The following is a 17,408-nucleotide window of genomic DNA, read 5'->3' on the forward strand; positions in this document are numbered from 1 at the left end:
AAAGCCTGCAACACCACAGATTGGGCGGCAGATGTAGGCACCTTAGGAATATAATCCGGCCTAGGATACAGGAAGGCCTTGGCTAATCCAGGGGTAAAGTCAGTGCAGGAAGGGGCAACAGAGAGAGCTTGTAGATCTCCTACTCGCTTGAGAGATGTCAGCAGGGCCAGCAGAATAGCTACCTTTAGAGTCAGAAGCTTCTCAGAGGCTGACTCTAAGGGCTCAAATGGAGACCTGACAGACCTTCCAGGACCACAGAAAGGTCCCAGGAAGGTTTGTGTGGCCTGCAACTGGGCCCCAGCCGCCTGACACCACGCATAAACCTCGAAGTTAGGGAATGGTGACCCACAGAGGCTCCATCAACAGGGGCGTGGCTGACTGAAATGGCGGCCATGTAAACCCTGATTGTAGAAGGAGCCCACCCTGCTGAGAAACATCCTTGTAAGAACTCCAGGACTGTAGCTATTGCGCAGTTCACTGGGTCTAGCTGGTGTTCCTCACACCACAAGACAAAAAGCCACCACTTGAGTGCATACAATTTCCTTGTGGATGGTGCTCTAGGGTTCAACATGGTCTCTACAACCTCAGTTGTGAGACCAGAATCTATGAGCTGGTGCCCATCAGGGGCCAGACCCACAGTTTCCATAGTTCTGGCCGAGGGTGACAAATCAGCCCTCCGGCTTGACACAGTAGATTCCTGCGGGTGGGAATCTCCCAATTAGTGCCACCTAGCAGGGATATTATCTCTGAGAACCATATTTGAGCTGGCCAGTAAGGTGCTACTAGCAGCAGACGCAGACTGTCTTGGCAAACTCTCGCTAGCATACAGATGTGACCTCGGCCACAAGTGCACCATGGCGTCCAGCCCTAATTGTGCGGGAGGAGTGAGGGTGAACCACAGAGGGAAGTGTGTTGTCTCCTCAGAGGCGAACACATGCAGTACCACTTGGCCAAACATCCGCCATATGGACGCCACCACTTGTGGATGGAGCCACCAATCCCTGGACCTCAGCCCCTGCCTCAACAGGATGTCTGTCCCCACATTCCAGTTTGCCCAGAATGTACATTACACTCACTGCCAAAACTTTCCCTCTGCCCAGAGAAGAATTAGTTGTGCCTGCCTGAACAGGGGGCACAGACATAATCCTCTGTGGAGGTCAATATATGAAACCACCACGGTGCTGTCTGTAAACACATGGTGACCTCTCAATTGAGGAAGAAGGAATTTCAGTGCTAGAAATATGGCCCACATTTCTAGGCAATTTATATGCCACTCCAGATGAGGGCCACTCAAGAGACCGTGAGCTGGACAGCTGTCTAAGACCGCGCTCCAGCGTGTGAGGGAGGTGTCTGTCATTACTGTCTTGCGCTAAGGAGACACCCCTAGAGTGTGACCCAAAGCTAGAAACCGGGGACACTTCAAATTCTCAGAGCACGTAGGCAATGCCGCGTGACACTGGATACCCTCAGAGGTTTCATTCTCAGACGAAACCCTCAACTTCTCAGCCACCACTGAAACGGTCTCCTGTGCAATAGGCCCAATGGTATGACATTGGCTGCTGCTGCCATAAGCTCCAATAGGCTCTCATAGAGACTGGAGGATATGCCAAGATCCAGCTTTATCTTGCTCAATGTTGATAGGGTTGACCCTACAAATGTTGGGGCTAGAAAATACCTCATCATAGTAGAATCCTTATAACCCCTAGAAAAGTTGTCCAATGCACTGGAGAAAGCATACTTTTCTGAGGTTCAACCTGAGCCCCAAGCTCTTCATGTGGGCGAGAACAACATCTCGATGTTGAACCGCCAGTTCCATGGATTGTGCTAGAGTTAACCAGTCATCCAGGTAGTTCAGTACACAAACGCCCTGGAGTCACAATGGAGCCAGAATGACATCTATTCACTTTGTGAAGGTGCGAGGGGATAAAGCTAGCCCAAAGGGAAGAACCCGATTTTGGTATGCGTCACCTCCAACGCAAACCCCAGGAACTTCCTGTGACTAGGCGATATTTTGTGATATATGCACCTTTTAGATCACAAATGTTTGGGTGTCAGCATCTTGAACCTGTATGTCCGAAAAGTACAGTTCAGATGACGCAGATCTAAAATTGGCCTCTATTTTTTGTGGACCAGAAAATAACGGCTTTAAAAACTCCCTCAGGGAATGGGGTAAATGTTCTATGGCCCCTTTGTCCAAGAGGGATCTTACTTCCTGTGCTAACGTCAGGTGTGTGCTGGTTACTGTGGTGAGCACACCTCTGAACCAGGGGGGTCGAGCTCTAAACTGGACCCGGTAACCCTTTTCTACGGTAGACAGAACACATGGAGACACATTTGGCAGTAGTTTCCATGCTGTCAGATGGTCTTTTAGTGATGCTAACTATTCCACATTCTATTGGAGGGAAAGCATCAGATTTCCGTTGCCCTGTGACAGCTCGCTGACCAGTTAATACTGAAAACTTGTGACAGCCTTGGCTAGGGGAGGCCCAACAGTAGCACTGGGGGCTAACTGCCCTAACAACCTTATGTCCACTGATAAGTCCCTCCACGGCCCCTCAGCACCGCTCCTCTTTGTCTGCTTGGCCTTTATGACCATTCTCAGATCAGGCCTAGTAGCAGGCTGTGACTGTGGCCGCTCGGTTCGCCTGGTTGTCTGCAGGGTTTGGTGGGCTGCCATACTCACCTTCTGTGTCTCCCTCGCACGAGCGCTGGCCCGGGCTCCACTCGTGGATGCCCAGTTGAACTCGTCACAACAGGGAAGGAACTGGCTGAATGCCGCTATATGTTGAGCTCACTCAGCAGGTCTGCTTGGTAGGCCTGCAACACTGTCATTGTCTGCAGTGACCCACAAGCAAGACTACTACTGCATAGGCCTTAGCCACCAATGCCACGGTGGCTTTACATGGTGGCTTGGATGATAAAACCGGCCCCCCCAAATTACCTGCCGTTGATGGAGAGAGGTAGTACACAAGTGCCTCCTCCACCTTCAGCATAGCTAAATAGCCATGCCGTTCATTTCCCATAGTGGCCGAATAATCCAACATCGTGGGGTTATAAATACGGCTTATACATGGTTTTCCCCCAAAAGCCTGATATGTTGTCATGTACTGCTGGAAAAAAAGAGTTTTCTTCAGTGTGAGGGATTTACTTTCAATGGGGAGAAAAAAGCTCATCCAGCCTTAGTAATCACTTCAAGCAGCTCTTTATATGCTGCTCTCAGTTTTTAGCACACCCTTCTGGCTCCTCGGAGTCAGAGAGGAATTATTACTATTATTTTTGTGTGTTTTTTTTTTGGCTTTCCATAGCGGAAGGAGGAGTCACGACACGAGCTCCAAAATCCAGTGGAGAGCCGGACCCGGAAGACAGAGCAAGAGATAGAAAAGTGCTCGTCTACGGCTCCTCTTCCGGATCCATAAGCGATCCCCTGGACCTGAGACGGCTAGCTGCCTCAGCAGAGGCCTGAAACACAACTCGCTTCAGCTTCTGAGAACAGAGTGAGTCGCGAGTGGAGCTTCCTAATTTAGGCATTACAATGCGCAGTCAGACCTCTCGAGGGCTGCCGTCGCATGCTCCACCCTAGACACTTCACACTAGTGTGCACTACTCCCCGTGATGAAACGGGAGCAAGTCGTAACACACTTCCTGAATTCTCTCACTCATAGTTTTCAGATTTTGAGAAAAGATAGAGAGGAAATGAAGCATCTTTTTGTTTCTTTACTCAAACAACTGGCATTGCAGTCTCACTGAAGATAATTTATTATCTTAATTGCGCTTAATTGCCACGTCACCTGATCACGGCAGGCCTATAAATAGGTGATTTTACACAAGCTTCAGATGCCGGTCGCACGCAAGGGTGCTCCCATAGTGTTATGCTAAAGCACCGTGGAGTTCCCTTTGAAAGGGAACAGGTGTTGTGTCAAGCACACCTAATGCAACTAATCAAGGCCTTCATTAGTGGCACCAGGTGTTCTTGAGCTGGAACACATGAAATACCTGAACTGGCTAGGGTTAGAAAATACGTGATATACCTAGACGGGGCAGAAAAAGTAAGCTATCAATGGCTACAACCAGATTTCTGAGAAGGCAGGTTGTGAAAAACCCTTGAGTGACTGCAAAAGACCTGCAGCAAGACTTGGTGGCAACAGGCACTGAGGTTTCAGTAAGCACACTTAGGCTTACTTTTTACTAAACGCAGAAGGTTTCCATGCCAGAACTCCAAGATGTACACCACTACTGACCCAAAAGCACAAGAAAAGCCGGCTGAAAATCATATAAATAAGCCACAGAAGTTTTGAGAGTTTGGAACGTTTCAACATGATGGATCAGTGGTATGTCTGGAGTAAGAAGAATGAAGAATGAACACTCTGTCCACAGTCTTGTTTTGCATCCTCTGGCACTGGAAACCTGCAGTGTGTGGAAGGCAAGATGGATTCATTGAAGTATCAGGAAATCCTAGGAGAAAAATGGCATGCCGTCTGTGAGCAAGCTGAACCTTGGGCATCATTAGACCTTCCAACAAGACAATGATCCCAAGCATACCTCAAATTCCACCAATGCTTGGTTGCAGAAGAAGTCCTGGAAGATTCTACAGGGCCATCACAGTCACCTGACTTGCACCCCATAGAAAATCTCTGGTGGGATTTGAAGAATTACTGAACTGGAGGCCATTGCTCATGAGGAATTGGCTAAGATTCCTCATTAAGCTGGTGTCTTGCTATGCATTTTGTTTGCAGCAGGTCATAACAGCAAAAGGGTGCTCTAATAAGTGCTAAAGATGCTTGCCATGAATGGGGTTGAATAATTTTGAAACTGGAGAAGTCATTATAAGTTGCAATTTCAGTTAAATATGGGGAAACCACTTGAAACATTTGTTGTGTTGAACAACATTGCAACATTGTTCATTGCAAACAGCTGAAAGTCTGTAAATATTGACAATAAACCTGATTTGAATAATTTTGATTGCAACTGTAGGTTTTTTTGCTAGCAAGCTACAGTCCCGAATAAGTCAAATAAGGAAGTCACTGTCTAAAGCAGGAAGTGAATGAAGCATTTTAGGCCAATGGTACAGGAAGTGACATTCTTCTACTGCTCGGGAGCAACTCGAGGTGACACCTGTCACATTGATTTCGGGCTGTTTTTGGCCATGTGAGATATCAGGATTACGGAAATCCCACCATTTTCAGTTCTCTCTGAATAAAAACAAAAATAAATATATTTAGACAATCATACCTAGTCAAAATTACACACTTTACACATGTAGATCAAGGCTGTGTTTGAGGTAAATATGAACAGCATTAATATGCTAAGGCTGTGGATCGATGTTGATATAGTGGTTATAATGTTAATATTCCTGGGTCCTTGATATATTCACTTTAATGTCACACTTTGGTTGTGCATTCAATCACACCATAACTTTCCAGCTTCCACCAGACATCCCTTTATTTACTGTTGATTACTGTTAGAACTGTGGCTTACATGGTAAGAAAAATATTTATAAAAATATATATTTTTGGTTGTTTTATTCTACTAGGCAGTCTGTACAGGATTTCATAGAGTTCTTTTGTGATTATTGCTGCCAAAAAAGCTAGATTTTGGTGCAGCATTTGTAAAAAAAAAAAATTTCGATGCTATTTGTGGATTTTTTTGTGCTTTTTTGCATTGAAACTATTGCATTGGCTAAATTTCAATTGCAAAAAATAGTTTTGCAGTCTTTTGCAGTGATGTTTGTTGGTAAATGAGACCATTTAGCTATACTCATGTTCAACACACGGGAATTGAAGAGGGCTTTGGCTAAATGCATGTTGTGATGACATCACATGACATGGCCCAAATCTGCAGAAAATCATCTGTAATTTTGAAAAATTACAAGGTCTTTCGCTTGATTTTGTGTTAATTTCTGTGCTCGCAAAATCCTGGAGGGACTGACTAAGCTTCTGCCGCATCTTGCAGCATGACAAATTAGAAATGGAAAGGAATAAGATAATGTTTCAGAAAGTTTTTTTTAAAGGTTCTTATGACTGTTCCCTTATTGTTTCTTTCACTTGACTTTTTAAATGAATAACTAATAGCTCAACCAAGCTTGAGTGAGATAAAGCAAGTTTAAAATGCACAAGACTAACATTCTGAGTTAACAACTGAACACAGTTGAAATCATTTGAAAAACTATTTCTAGCTTTCAAATAATGAATGTGTTACAACAATTGAGACAATAAGTACATATCTATTACTCTTAAAGTAAGTCATGTTTTAGTTTTGCTATAGATCAAACCTACTTATGCCATCTAAGGTTGTATGTTTTTATATTTACTGTATTATGTTGTAATGCTCATTTTCAAGTGGATTTCAGCACTTCTTACACCATCATAATGTCCTTCTGGATATCCTACACACCCTATGTCCAGAGTTATCAGTCTCTATCCGAAGAAATAAAATGACTTGCATTCGCTGATAGAACAAAAGAAATTCAATGCTGTTTTAAAGCATTGGTATCTAGTGCCATTTTAGTGAATCACTATCTCAAAAAAAAGAAAGAAAGAAAGAAAAAAACGGTTTGCCCTGCTGTCTGATTTATTATTCTTCCATTTTTCCACGTCAGTTGTTATCCATCACCTTTATTGGTGACATTTATAGTGAATATTTAGACACAGTTTAAAATATTTTAAAAAATTACTTGAATTTTAATAAACAGGCGTAAAAGGCTTTTTATCATGAGACCAATAAGTGATCAATAAATACACAGGCTTGGGAACAGCATTACATAATCAGGATACAAAAAACTGATAACTGTAATTCATTACAGTTATGTCAAAAGCAAAGTAATCAAATTACAGGAACAGTTTGTTAAAAATAGGAATACCATCAGAACTACTTTTTGTAATTTAAAACCAAAGAAAGGAATCTCTTGACATTACACAATGTAGACAGTTGCTTGATTATAGTTCTGGTTCCCTCTTGCCAGTCGTGGCTTACATGAGCAACCTCCTGGTGCATGCACAAATAAATTGAGCAAATTAACACAAATTGTACTCTGAAATGCTTTTGTTAGGGTGACCATACGTCCAGTTTTTCCCATAAATGTCCTCTTTTTCGGACCTTAAAAAAGCATCTAAATTTGAGAAAATATCCGGGATTCGGCTTTAGTTTAATTATGATGTGCTGAATGTCTAATACTATATCCTGTGTACATGTTTGCATTGCGTTAACCCCTCTCTTTAATTCCTGCCTTTTCGGACACCAATTGGTCGATTATAAAAGGCTTACAGCAACTATTGGCCAAATTCCTCCCTCTTAACCATTAGCCTACACTCAGCAAATGCACAAAGGTGAAGTGCTGTTGCTTGACAAGCAGCAAATGACAGCTGTCCTGAGTCGAAACAATGCCCATGGCCAGATAAGGTCCTTTTTTATTTCATGTTATCACATTGCTTCGTATTACATGGTCATTCAAATGATGGTAGAAGGTGCACGCATTGCATCTGATAGTTTATTTTATTCAATGGACATTCAAAAGAATGTAGGAAAAAAATGTCAAATGTGGGCAGAGTGAAACCAATTTTATTTATATATATTTTATTTATATATACAGTATCTCACAAAAGTGAGTACACCCCTCACATTTTTGCAAATATTGGATTATATCTTTTCATGTGACAACACTGAAGAAATGACACTTTGCTACAATGTAAAGTAGTGAGTGTACAGCTTGTATAACAGTGTAAATTTGCTCTCCCCTCAAAATAACTCAACACACAGCCATTAATGTCTAATCAGTCTAATGTCTAATGTCTGTCAGTGCTCAGACTATACGCCGCACACTGCATCAAATTGGTCGCATGGCTGTCATCCCAGAAGGAACCCTCTTCTAAAGATGATGCACAAGAAAGCCTGCAAACAATTTGCTGAAGACAAGCAGACTAAGGACATGGATTACTGGAACCATGTCCTGTGGTCTGATGAGACCAAGATACACTTATTTGGTTCAGATGGTGTCAAGCGTATGTGGTGGCAACCAGGTGAGGAGTACAAAGACAAGTGTGTCTTGCCTACAGTCGAGCATGGTGGTGGGATTGTCATGGTCTGGGGTGCATGAGTGCTGCCTGCACTGGGGAGCTACAGTTGATTGAGGGAACCATGAATGCCAACATGTACTGTGACATACTGAAGCAGAGCATGATCCCCTGCCTTCGGAGACTGGGCCGCAGGGCAGTATTCCAGCATGATAACAACCACTGCCTTGCTAAAGAAGGTGAGGGTGAAGGTGATGGACTGGCCAAGCATGTCTCCAGACCTAAACCCTATTGAGCATCTGTGGGGCATCCTCACATGGAAGGTGGAGGAGCACAAGGTCTCTAACATCCACCAGCTCCATGATGTCATCATGGAGGAGTGGAAGAGGACTCCAGTGGCAACCTGTGAATCTCTGGTGAACTCCATGCCCAAGAAGGTTAAGGCAGTGCTGGAAAATAATGGTGGCCACACAAAATATTGACACTTTGGGCCCAATATGTACATTTTCACTCAGGGGTGTACTCACTTTTGTTGCCAGCAGTTTAGACATTAATGGCTGTGTGCTGAGTTATTTTGAGGGGACAGCAAATTTACACTGTTATACACACTGTACACTCACTACTTTACATTGTAGCAAAGTGCCATTTCTTCAGTGTTGTCACATTAAAAGATATAATCAAATAATATTTACAAAAATGTGAGGGGTGTACTCACTTTTGTGAGATACGTAACCCTCCCAACCCTGTAAATACACATACAGAATGCTCAAAAAACACAATTTTCAAACAAGTATTCATTGATATTCAGTGTTTGTTGAAATAAATAAAACACAATACGATTTCACAGATATTTTTCAGCACTCTAGAGTTTCCATATGTATGGTGCAGTAGATGAAGCTCAGTTAAACAGAAAGCACACAATTTCCTCAATTGTTTAAGCTGAACGCGATTAAAATCCATAACAGAAGCTGTGCAAAACACCCAAGAGTCTCATTTTCATTGACAGGAAAACACTCACAGATTTATTCTGCACTGGCCATATGTTCATTAGGCAAGTATGTGTGTGTTTGGATGCACATCTGTAGTAGATCACTTACTAAACTGATCACACCTGCCAGCACAAATGGTCACTAAAACAACAGAGTTTATTTTCTTAAAAATGACCCATTATAACATACTACAGCTGCTGACAAAAACAAAGCTAAAACTGCTACAAATGTGTAAGAATATTATGTATAGCCTTAACACATTTTAATCCCATGTCTATTTGAGTTTTCTCATCAGTGTTCCATCCAGTGTGCATGTCCACCTTATAGCCAGTGTCCCTCAAACAGGCAAGAACCCCTAACACACACAGGCGTCATATGCCCTTAGGAGAAAGCTCTTCTAAGAATAATGTTCACTGCAGCGGCTAAACCCAAACATTGCCGGATGACCTTTCTTCAGCGACTGTTAGACAGTGATGTGATCTACATTAGCCATAACAGCACACCACATCACCATGGATGATCTCTCAGGAATCCAATATACTTATTACTGCTTTTCTAAGAGGGACAATGTATCACCATTCACCACATTCTTTCAGGAGTCTGGCATTGGAGGCATAGAAGCCTGGCCTATTTACACTACATTACAAAACATATATGGACACCTGACCATCACACCCACATGTTTATATTAAACATCTCATTCCATATTTAGTCCTCATTTGCTGTTTTAATAACCTCCACTCTTCTTGGAAGTTTTTCCACTAGATTTAGGAGTGTGGCTGTGGGGATTTGTGTTCATTCAGCCACCGGAGCATTAGTGAACTCAGGCAGTGATGTTGGTTGAGGAGGTTTGGGGTGCAGTCGAGTGTTCAGTGGAGTTGAGGTCAGGGCTCTCCGCAGGACACTCAAGTTCTTCCACTCCAACGTTGGCAAACCATGCTTTTATGGAGCATTGTCATGCTAGAACAAGTTTGGGCCTCTTAGTTCAAGTGAAGTTAAACTGTAATGCTACAGCAAATAAAGACATTCTAGACAATTGTGTGCTTCCAACTTTGTGGCAACAGTTTGGGGAAGGACCACATATAGGTGTGATGGTCAGGTGTCCACATACTTTTGGCCATATAGTGTAGTGCCAAAAAAAGCACTGTTTCACTTGCATGCTTTGCAGGTCAGATACCTCCAAGATGACATCCAACCCAAGGTCATATCTTTGTGAATCAGTCAGTTGACCATTGTTTCAGTTGATCAAGAACTTCTTGAGGCAATGATTAGATGGTCAGGTGGGCATGATTATGGTTGGAGCGAAAATCTTCAGGAAGGTAGATCTATAGGAACAGGGTTGGTGACCACTGATCTAGAATATTCATGTAGCTGTGGTTTTATGAACCTAAATAACCACCAGGGTTCCGTGTCATTCTGAGCCAGCACTGGCTTGGAGAGAAGGTTCTGGGGAAAGATCAGTGTATGATAGAGGTGTTTATTGCAAACACTGCATCATACATAACTGTGTGACATGGCTGGAGGTTCTCAGCATTTGTGTGACCGTTTGCAAGGAAGTATCCAGTACCCCTAGGTTTGTAGAACCACAGTTACTTGCAAAACTAGCAGTTTATTTGTGACTAATGTGTTACAGATGGATGTGGCAATACATCCTATCTGATCGTTTGATCAGTGCAGTACATATGGTGTTTTTAGAAATGGTGTACTATTTCCAGCAATGTTATTGTGATCAGAGAGTGAAGATATCTTTGCTTGCTACATCATACCTTAATTTCCCCGATTTACATCCTAGTTGTTGCATTTACCAGCTTTGTGTTTTTTGTATTGTTTGACTGCTATAATAGTGCAATTATTAAGTAATTCATATTATATACTTTACATTCAGTACTCAGTTAATGTCTAGTCATACAGTAAGTCATGTTGGATTTTTTAAAATAAAGAATACAATGAATGGGTATAAAACCTTCAGCTGTTTTTAGCTTTACCTTCTGTATGGACTTTCATTTTAAAGGTGTTTGAGCACAGAACTGATTTTGTAATTTTTATGAAGAAGCAGTTATTTTATTATGTTTTTCATCAAGTGGTGTAGTTGATTTCTGAAATATCAACCGAATAGGTAATAAACAATAAATATTAGAATGTAAACCACTATTAAATAAAAAAAGCCTATATGATATGTGACTTAAAGCCAATTTATAATAAATAAAACCAAGGATTCTGAAAGAATTATTTGCTGTCAGTTCTGTCTTTTAATCCTTAAATGTTCATCATTATACCAAATTGATATTTTAAATGTAATTCAGTTGCAAACTAAAGTTTATTATTATTACAAACATAAAAGTACAAACAGTGCTATAAACATAAAAAGCATAAACCTGGTATAATCTCCATTTAAACTGTATTAATGTGTGCTGAATTTGAAATAGATTTATTTCTTCAGATATCCACGCTGTTTTGAAAACTAATTAGCTCTTGAGTTTATTTATCATCTGCATTTTACGCTGTTTTCTCGGAGACTGTTGCAGATTCGCTGATTACACTACCTTACCGGCTGTAAAATCAAAGCAAAACTCCGATCTCTGCATCAGAGCAGATAAATTCATACACCACACAAAATCTTACTCACTCTCACAGAGAAACATTACAAATTAAATAACAAGGCTGCTCTAAGCCCGGTAGGATGGCATGTCTCTAATCAGATTAAAATGAAAGTGTATGACTGCAAGAGCTGTTGGCGAATATCTCAGAAAATCATATCTATCTTGCATCAGTTACTCACTGTATGCGCAGCCATAGATGTCGATCCTGAGCCCAATTCTGCCACTGGGGTTCCATTTGAGAGGAACAAATTTCAGAAAGCGGGTTCGAATGGGTTGGCTGAGTTTGTGATAGACCGCACTGTCGGAATTCATGTTCCCCACCAATCTCTGGGAAGAAAAATGAGAAAAGAATGAGAAAAAATAAGCAGATTATATATGGCTTGGTTGTACAAGTCACATTATTTGCCAGGCATTTGTATTGTATTGTGCATCATTTGGAGCTGTATCGTTTCCTGGGTTGATGCAGTCCTAATATAAATCCTTCTGTCACTCTGTTAGGAAAAAAAAATACATTTATAAATATATCTTATTAAGAAGTCGTTACACAGCAATGTTTAATCCTTGTGTTTGCCTGATAGCTGTTGTCATAACAATGCTGAGTTCTTAGTGATTTTTAAGGAATCACTCCCATGCAGATGATCAGATATGAAGCTCACATTTCCAAGAAAGGCCATGTTAATTAACATGAGAGAGTATTGGATGCAATGGGGCGTTCACACAGCATTGTGCGATGCTTTTGTTCATGTTTGTTCATTTATCTTACTTAAAGTAACTACTTTATCCTGGTCAGAGGTTTAAACTCCGCTGTAAACTACTAATTTGTTTATATATTTTTTTGGAAACAGAACCAAGAAAAATCATTATAAAATGACTGCTGGGTGGGATTGGTCATGAGGGTCTGCAGAATTGGACGAAACTGGTCAGAATGATTTCAGAAATAAAATATTTAAAAATATATATTCAGCAAAAAAGAAACATCTTCTCACATCCAATTGCTTTTATTTCCAGCAAACTTCTTAACATGTGTAAATATTTGTATCAATATAAAAACTGACATAAACTGAGCAAATTTCACAGACCTTTGACGAACAGAAATTGAATAATGAGTCCCTGAACAAAGGGGAAGGGGGGGCAGGGGGGGTCAATATCAAGAGTAACAGTCAGTATCTGGTGGCCACTGGCTGCTTCAAGTACTACAGTGCATCTCCTCCTCATGGACTGCACCAAATTTGTCTGTTCTTGCTGTGAGATGTTACCCCACACTTCCACCAAGGCATTTGCAAGTTGTTACAACCTGCTAATCTTTGGGATGGGAAGTCGTGTTTTGTGTGTTTTGTGCCATGTTTTGTGTGCAGGTTCTAACTCCCTCCCAGAGTTTCCAGCCTGTCCTAGCCTGCCTTGCTCCCACCTCCCATGATGACATCACTAAAAGGCGACCATATTTAAAGAGGAAGAGGTGCCACGAGAGAGGAGGATGTTGGAGGTGGTTACCTGTGATTTGGTGTTAGGAGATTGTGTTTGGTTCATTTTGCTTGCCCTTGTGGCTATAGTATTCTTTGTTTTGATTGTGAATTTGGTTATACCTGTACCTGTTCATGTGTATATATTCACCACTGTATATATGTTTCACTCGGTTTATTTGCAGTAGTGGTGTTGCTGCCATTTCTGTTGGGAGTGGGGTCCTTTTTCTCTCTGTTTTTGGATTAGGGAGTTAGGGAAGTACATTTGTATTTTTGTTGTTTTTCTTTTAGGTAAACTGCCTCTCTAAACCAAGAGTTCTTTTGTTTTAATAAACAAAAGAACTTTTGTTTCTTTTTTGGTCTTGGCCCACCCTGAAGATACACCTGGTGTTGTGTTCTATGTACAGTTGTATATACACTTGCTGATTTGTACAATTTACCATAACTTCATTGAAATCTGTTTGTGTCTGTAGTTCCTGGCTTCCCTAATTTAGAGGTCCTTCCCTTTAAACCGCAAACTGGTTACTCTGTGCGGCTCAACCTAGACTGGGTCGTAACACAAGTTTTCTATCGCAGTGGTTTTCAAAGTGGGGGCGCCCGGGGGGCCTCAACAATTTGGTGTGAAAAATAAATAAATACATTATATATATGCATTACTATAACATGTTATTTGTAACAATACATTTTAAAATCACATTTGCTATACCTAACTTTCTAATTGCTAAACAGACAAAACATCAACGTAAACGGTCACTGTTTGGTAACGTTGTTTGCCTACCAGGAAGTGTTGTTACTCATGGAACGCTTGCTAGCATCTGGCTTAGTTAGCTACTACCAGCAACTGCTACCAGCTACCTCAAAAGAAATGGACAAGTTTTTAAAAAGAAAAAGCCCTGACGACAAGACCAACAGCCCAGCTGACCCAAGCTCAGCTGCACAAAAAAGAAGACCTCATGGCCAAATAAAACTCGCAAGTATGAGGCTGCATACATAAAGTATGGATTTACTGTAGCACATAAGAATGGCTATGAGTGCCCGAAATGCGTTCTCTGCCTGGAGATTATCTCCAACGAATGTTTAAAGCCTTCTAAACTTCAGCGTCATTTGAAACATATTCACCCAACAGAGGCCGAAAAGACAGTAGACTTTTTCAAACGAAAAAAAAAAAATTGGCTAGACAGACGAGCATATTTGTGCAGCAAGCTACTGTCCCCGAAAGGGCATTGAAGGCATTGTTTCTGCTGTCATACCACATAGCTCGTGCCAAGAAGCCACACAATTCGAGAAGATTTGATTTTACCAGCTACCAAAGACATTGTAAGAGAACTGCTTGGTGATGATGCTGCTCGGAAAATCGATGCAGTACCACTTTCTGATAATTCCGTAAGCCAACAGATTGGTGAAATGGCTGAAGATGTGTCCGCTCAACTTTTGGAGCAGGTGAGAACCAGCGAATATTTCGCTCTTCAGCTGGATGTATCTAATGCTGCTCAACTGCTTGTGTACTTCAGGTTCATTTCCCAGGAACGTTTTGTTAAAGAAATACTATTTTGCAAAGCCATTGAAGGTAGAACCACTGGGAGAGATATTTTTCAAGTTTTGGATGAGTACATAGAATCTAATGGACTTGACTGGTCTCGTTGTGTGGGGGTGTGTTCAGACGGGGCCACGGCCATGACTGGGAAGAGCAGTGGAGTGACCACTCGTATCAAACTGAAAGCCCCGAATGCACTTGCCACACACTGTTTGCTACAATGTGAGGCTCTCATCACGAAGAGGATTGACAACGAGCTTAACCAGGTATTACAAGACGTTGTACAAGTTGTGAATTACACCAAAGTCCACCTCATGAAACACAGACTGCTCACTCTGCTTTGCAACGAGATAGGCGCCTGTTTTGACGGATTGCTGCTTCATTCCAACGTGCGTTGGGTTTTGAACCGCGTATAAGAAGTTAACGGGGAGATTGCGGAGTATCTCTCATGTGAAAAGCATCAGCTGGCAGACTGATTTACAAATGCAGCCTGGATTCATAAACTTCACCACCATCTAAATGTACTGAATCAAAGCATGCAAGGGCGTGACACCTACATATTGCATGTGCAAGACAAAGTGCGTGCTTTTTCGAAGGAGATAGCGCTATGGTCAAACAAGCTCCAAGAGGGAATTACAGAAACGTTTCCATTACTTCACCAAGAGCTCCTAACATCTGGTGAGTTGGGAACTATCTCTCCACTGATCCAGTCCCACCTTCAGCACCTACAGGGATATTTCAGAGACTATTTCCCTGACCTTGAAAACACACATCTAAACTGGGTTAGGAACCCCTTTGCTTTTGGTGTAGGTGCAAGTCTCGATTTTAAGGCACAGGAGGAACTGATTGACATGACAAATTCATCTGATTTAAAAATGAAATTTGAGTCTGTTTCCCTTCCTAACTACTGGCTGCATGTAAGAAAAGACTATCCTGCCCTGGCTGAGACGGTTCTTAAATGCCTTCTTCCTTTTGCAACACCTTACTTGTGTGAGTCTGGCTTTTCCACTTAAAAATACTTCCACTTAAAAATCCTTAAAACAAAACACAGAGCACGTCTACATGTTGACAATGATATGCGTATGGCACTAACAGACATAAAGCCCAGGCTTGACAAGCTGTGTCGGAGCCAACAAGCCCATCCCTCCCAATAGTATGTTTTCTCTTTCTCACTCTCAGACAACCACACACACACAATCAATACCTAATGTAATGTAATGTAAAGATGTAAGATGTAATTATTAATAAAAAAAAGGGGGGGGGGATATATTCAGAAGTCTGTATTTTTAATGTGTTTTAAAGACATCTTGCAAAAGGGGGGCCTCGGTCAAATGTTAATGCCATTTAGGGGGCCTTGCCCTGGAAAAATTTGTGAACCCCTGCTCTATCACGTCTGGGGGACACATGGTTACATGTAATTTTCCACTGCAAGGATGATCAGCTGTCCTTCCTGTCTCCCTGTAGCAATGTCTCGGGCATCTTACATTACAGACATTGCAGTTTATTGCTCTGGCCACATCTGCAGTCCTCATGCCTCCCTGCAGCAGGCCTATAGCATGTTCAAACAGGTGAGCAGGAACCCTAGGCATCTTTCTTCTGGTGTTTTCCATAGACAGTAGAAATGTCTGTTTAGTGTGCTAAGTTATTGTAACCATGACCTTAATTGCCTACCACCTGTAAACTGTTAGTGTCTTAAGGACTGTTCCACATTCTTTAAACATTGTTTAAACCATTTCCCATAATGATCTGTAAAGCTTATTATTATCTTTAAAATACAGTCTCCTGAAAATGTTTCTTTTTTGCTGAGTGTGTATATCAAAGAATATTCTTTAAATTCTTACAAACCCAATCCAGTGTCTCTCAATTAAGTTAATGAACTTAAATAAATATTTGTCATATTTTTACGCTTGGAAAAATTTAATAAACTGTAAAAATGTGTCAAATTGGGTTGGCACCCTTCAGTGGTGTTTATGTTTGTACCTTTTCAGTGTACCTTTCAGATAATTTATTTAGACATAAAGGTAGTGAGCAATGGTTGCTCAGAGATTAAAGCTCTAGATATGCCTATTGATTGGAAGGTCCTAAATGTTCGCAAGCTGCCACAGTTGGTTCCTTTAGAAGTGCTCTTAACCCTTCAACTGCTTTGGATAAAAGCATCAACCAACTGAGTAAAATATAGTCTAAAGATACACCCTTAAGGGTTGCCATTCCATTGACAGTTACACACATGCCACAAATATGAGTGGATTTTGTGTAAAGAAATGCGCTGTATCATCCCATAACAGTTACCAGACCTGAACTACTGAGACCAAAGTGCTCTATCTAATAAGGACATTTTTAAAAAAAAATAAATGCCTCAAGTTTCTATAAATGTCATCACATTTTCAACTATTAATCTCCCTAATGCCCGGTGATTAGGGCTTGACTCACTCTACAGGAATATGTGAACAGATTAAAAGAAACCCACATGATTCACAGTGAATCACAGAGTTGTGAAAATGTCAACTTTTTTGTCTCTTTTTCCCCCGAGCGAGCTGCACACAGACCGATGAGAACATGTGACAAATAAATCATGCGTAATATTGCAGGAGAACAATATCGTGAAGCACACTCCCTCAGAAATCTGTTGTGCCACCTACCTTGTTCTGATGCCAGCCAGTTTTTTTCTTGTGTGTTAGTGTAAAGTAATATATTATGCACTCCACAGACAAAACATTTATCATTTCAGAAAGCTCCCAATTAATTCAGATAAGTTTTCTCAAGATTCCATTATTTTACAGGTGGAAAAAACAAAAACAAAAAAAAAACATATTGTGAAG

The 17,408-nt window shown here is 41.3% G+C and overlaps 1 protein-coding gene across 2 annotated transcripts in view; it reads right to left on the reverse strand.

The window, feature by feature from the left end:
• cntnap5a (contactin associated protein family member 5a) overlaps positions 1–17,408 on the reverse strand; it is a 138,429-nt gene that overhangs the window by 55,004 nt on the left and 66,017 nt on the right. For both annotated transcript variants that reach the window (XM_017470359.3, XM_017470358.3), the window contains exon 4: positions 11,775–11,922. In XM_017470359.3, coding sequence (XP_017325848.1) covers positions 11,775–11,922 — 148 coding nt within the window. The remainder of the gene's footprint in view (positions 1–11,774; positions 11,923–17,408) is intronic.

This window comes from Ictalurus punctatus, chromosome 6 (assembly GCF_001660625.3).
Source record: "Ictalurus punctatus breed USDA103 chromosome 6, Coco_2.0, whole genome shotgun sequence".
Classification (NCBI taxonomy): domain Eukaryota; kingdom Metazoa; phylum Chordata; class Actinopteri; order Siluriformes; family Ictaluridae; genus Ictalurus; species Ictalurus punctatus.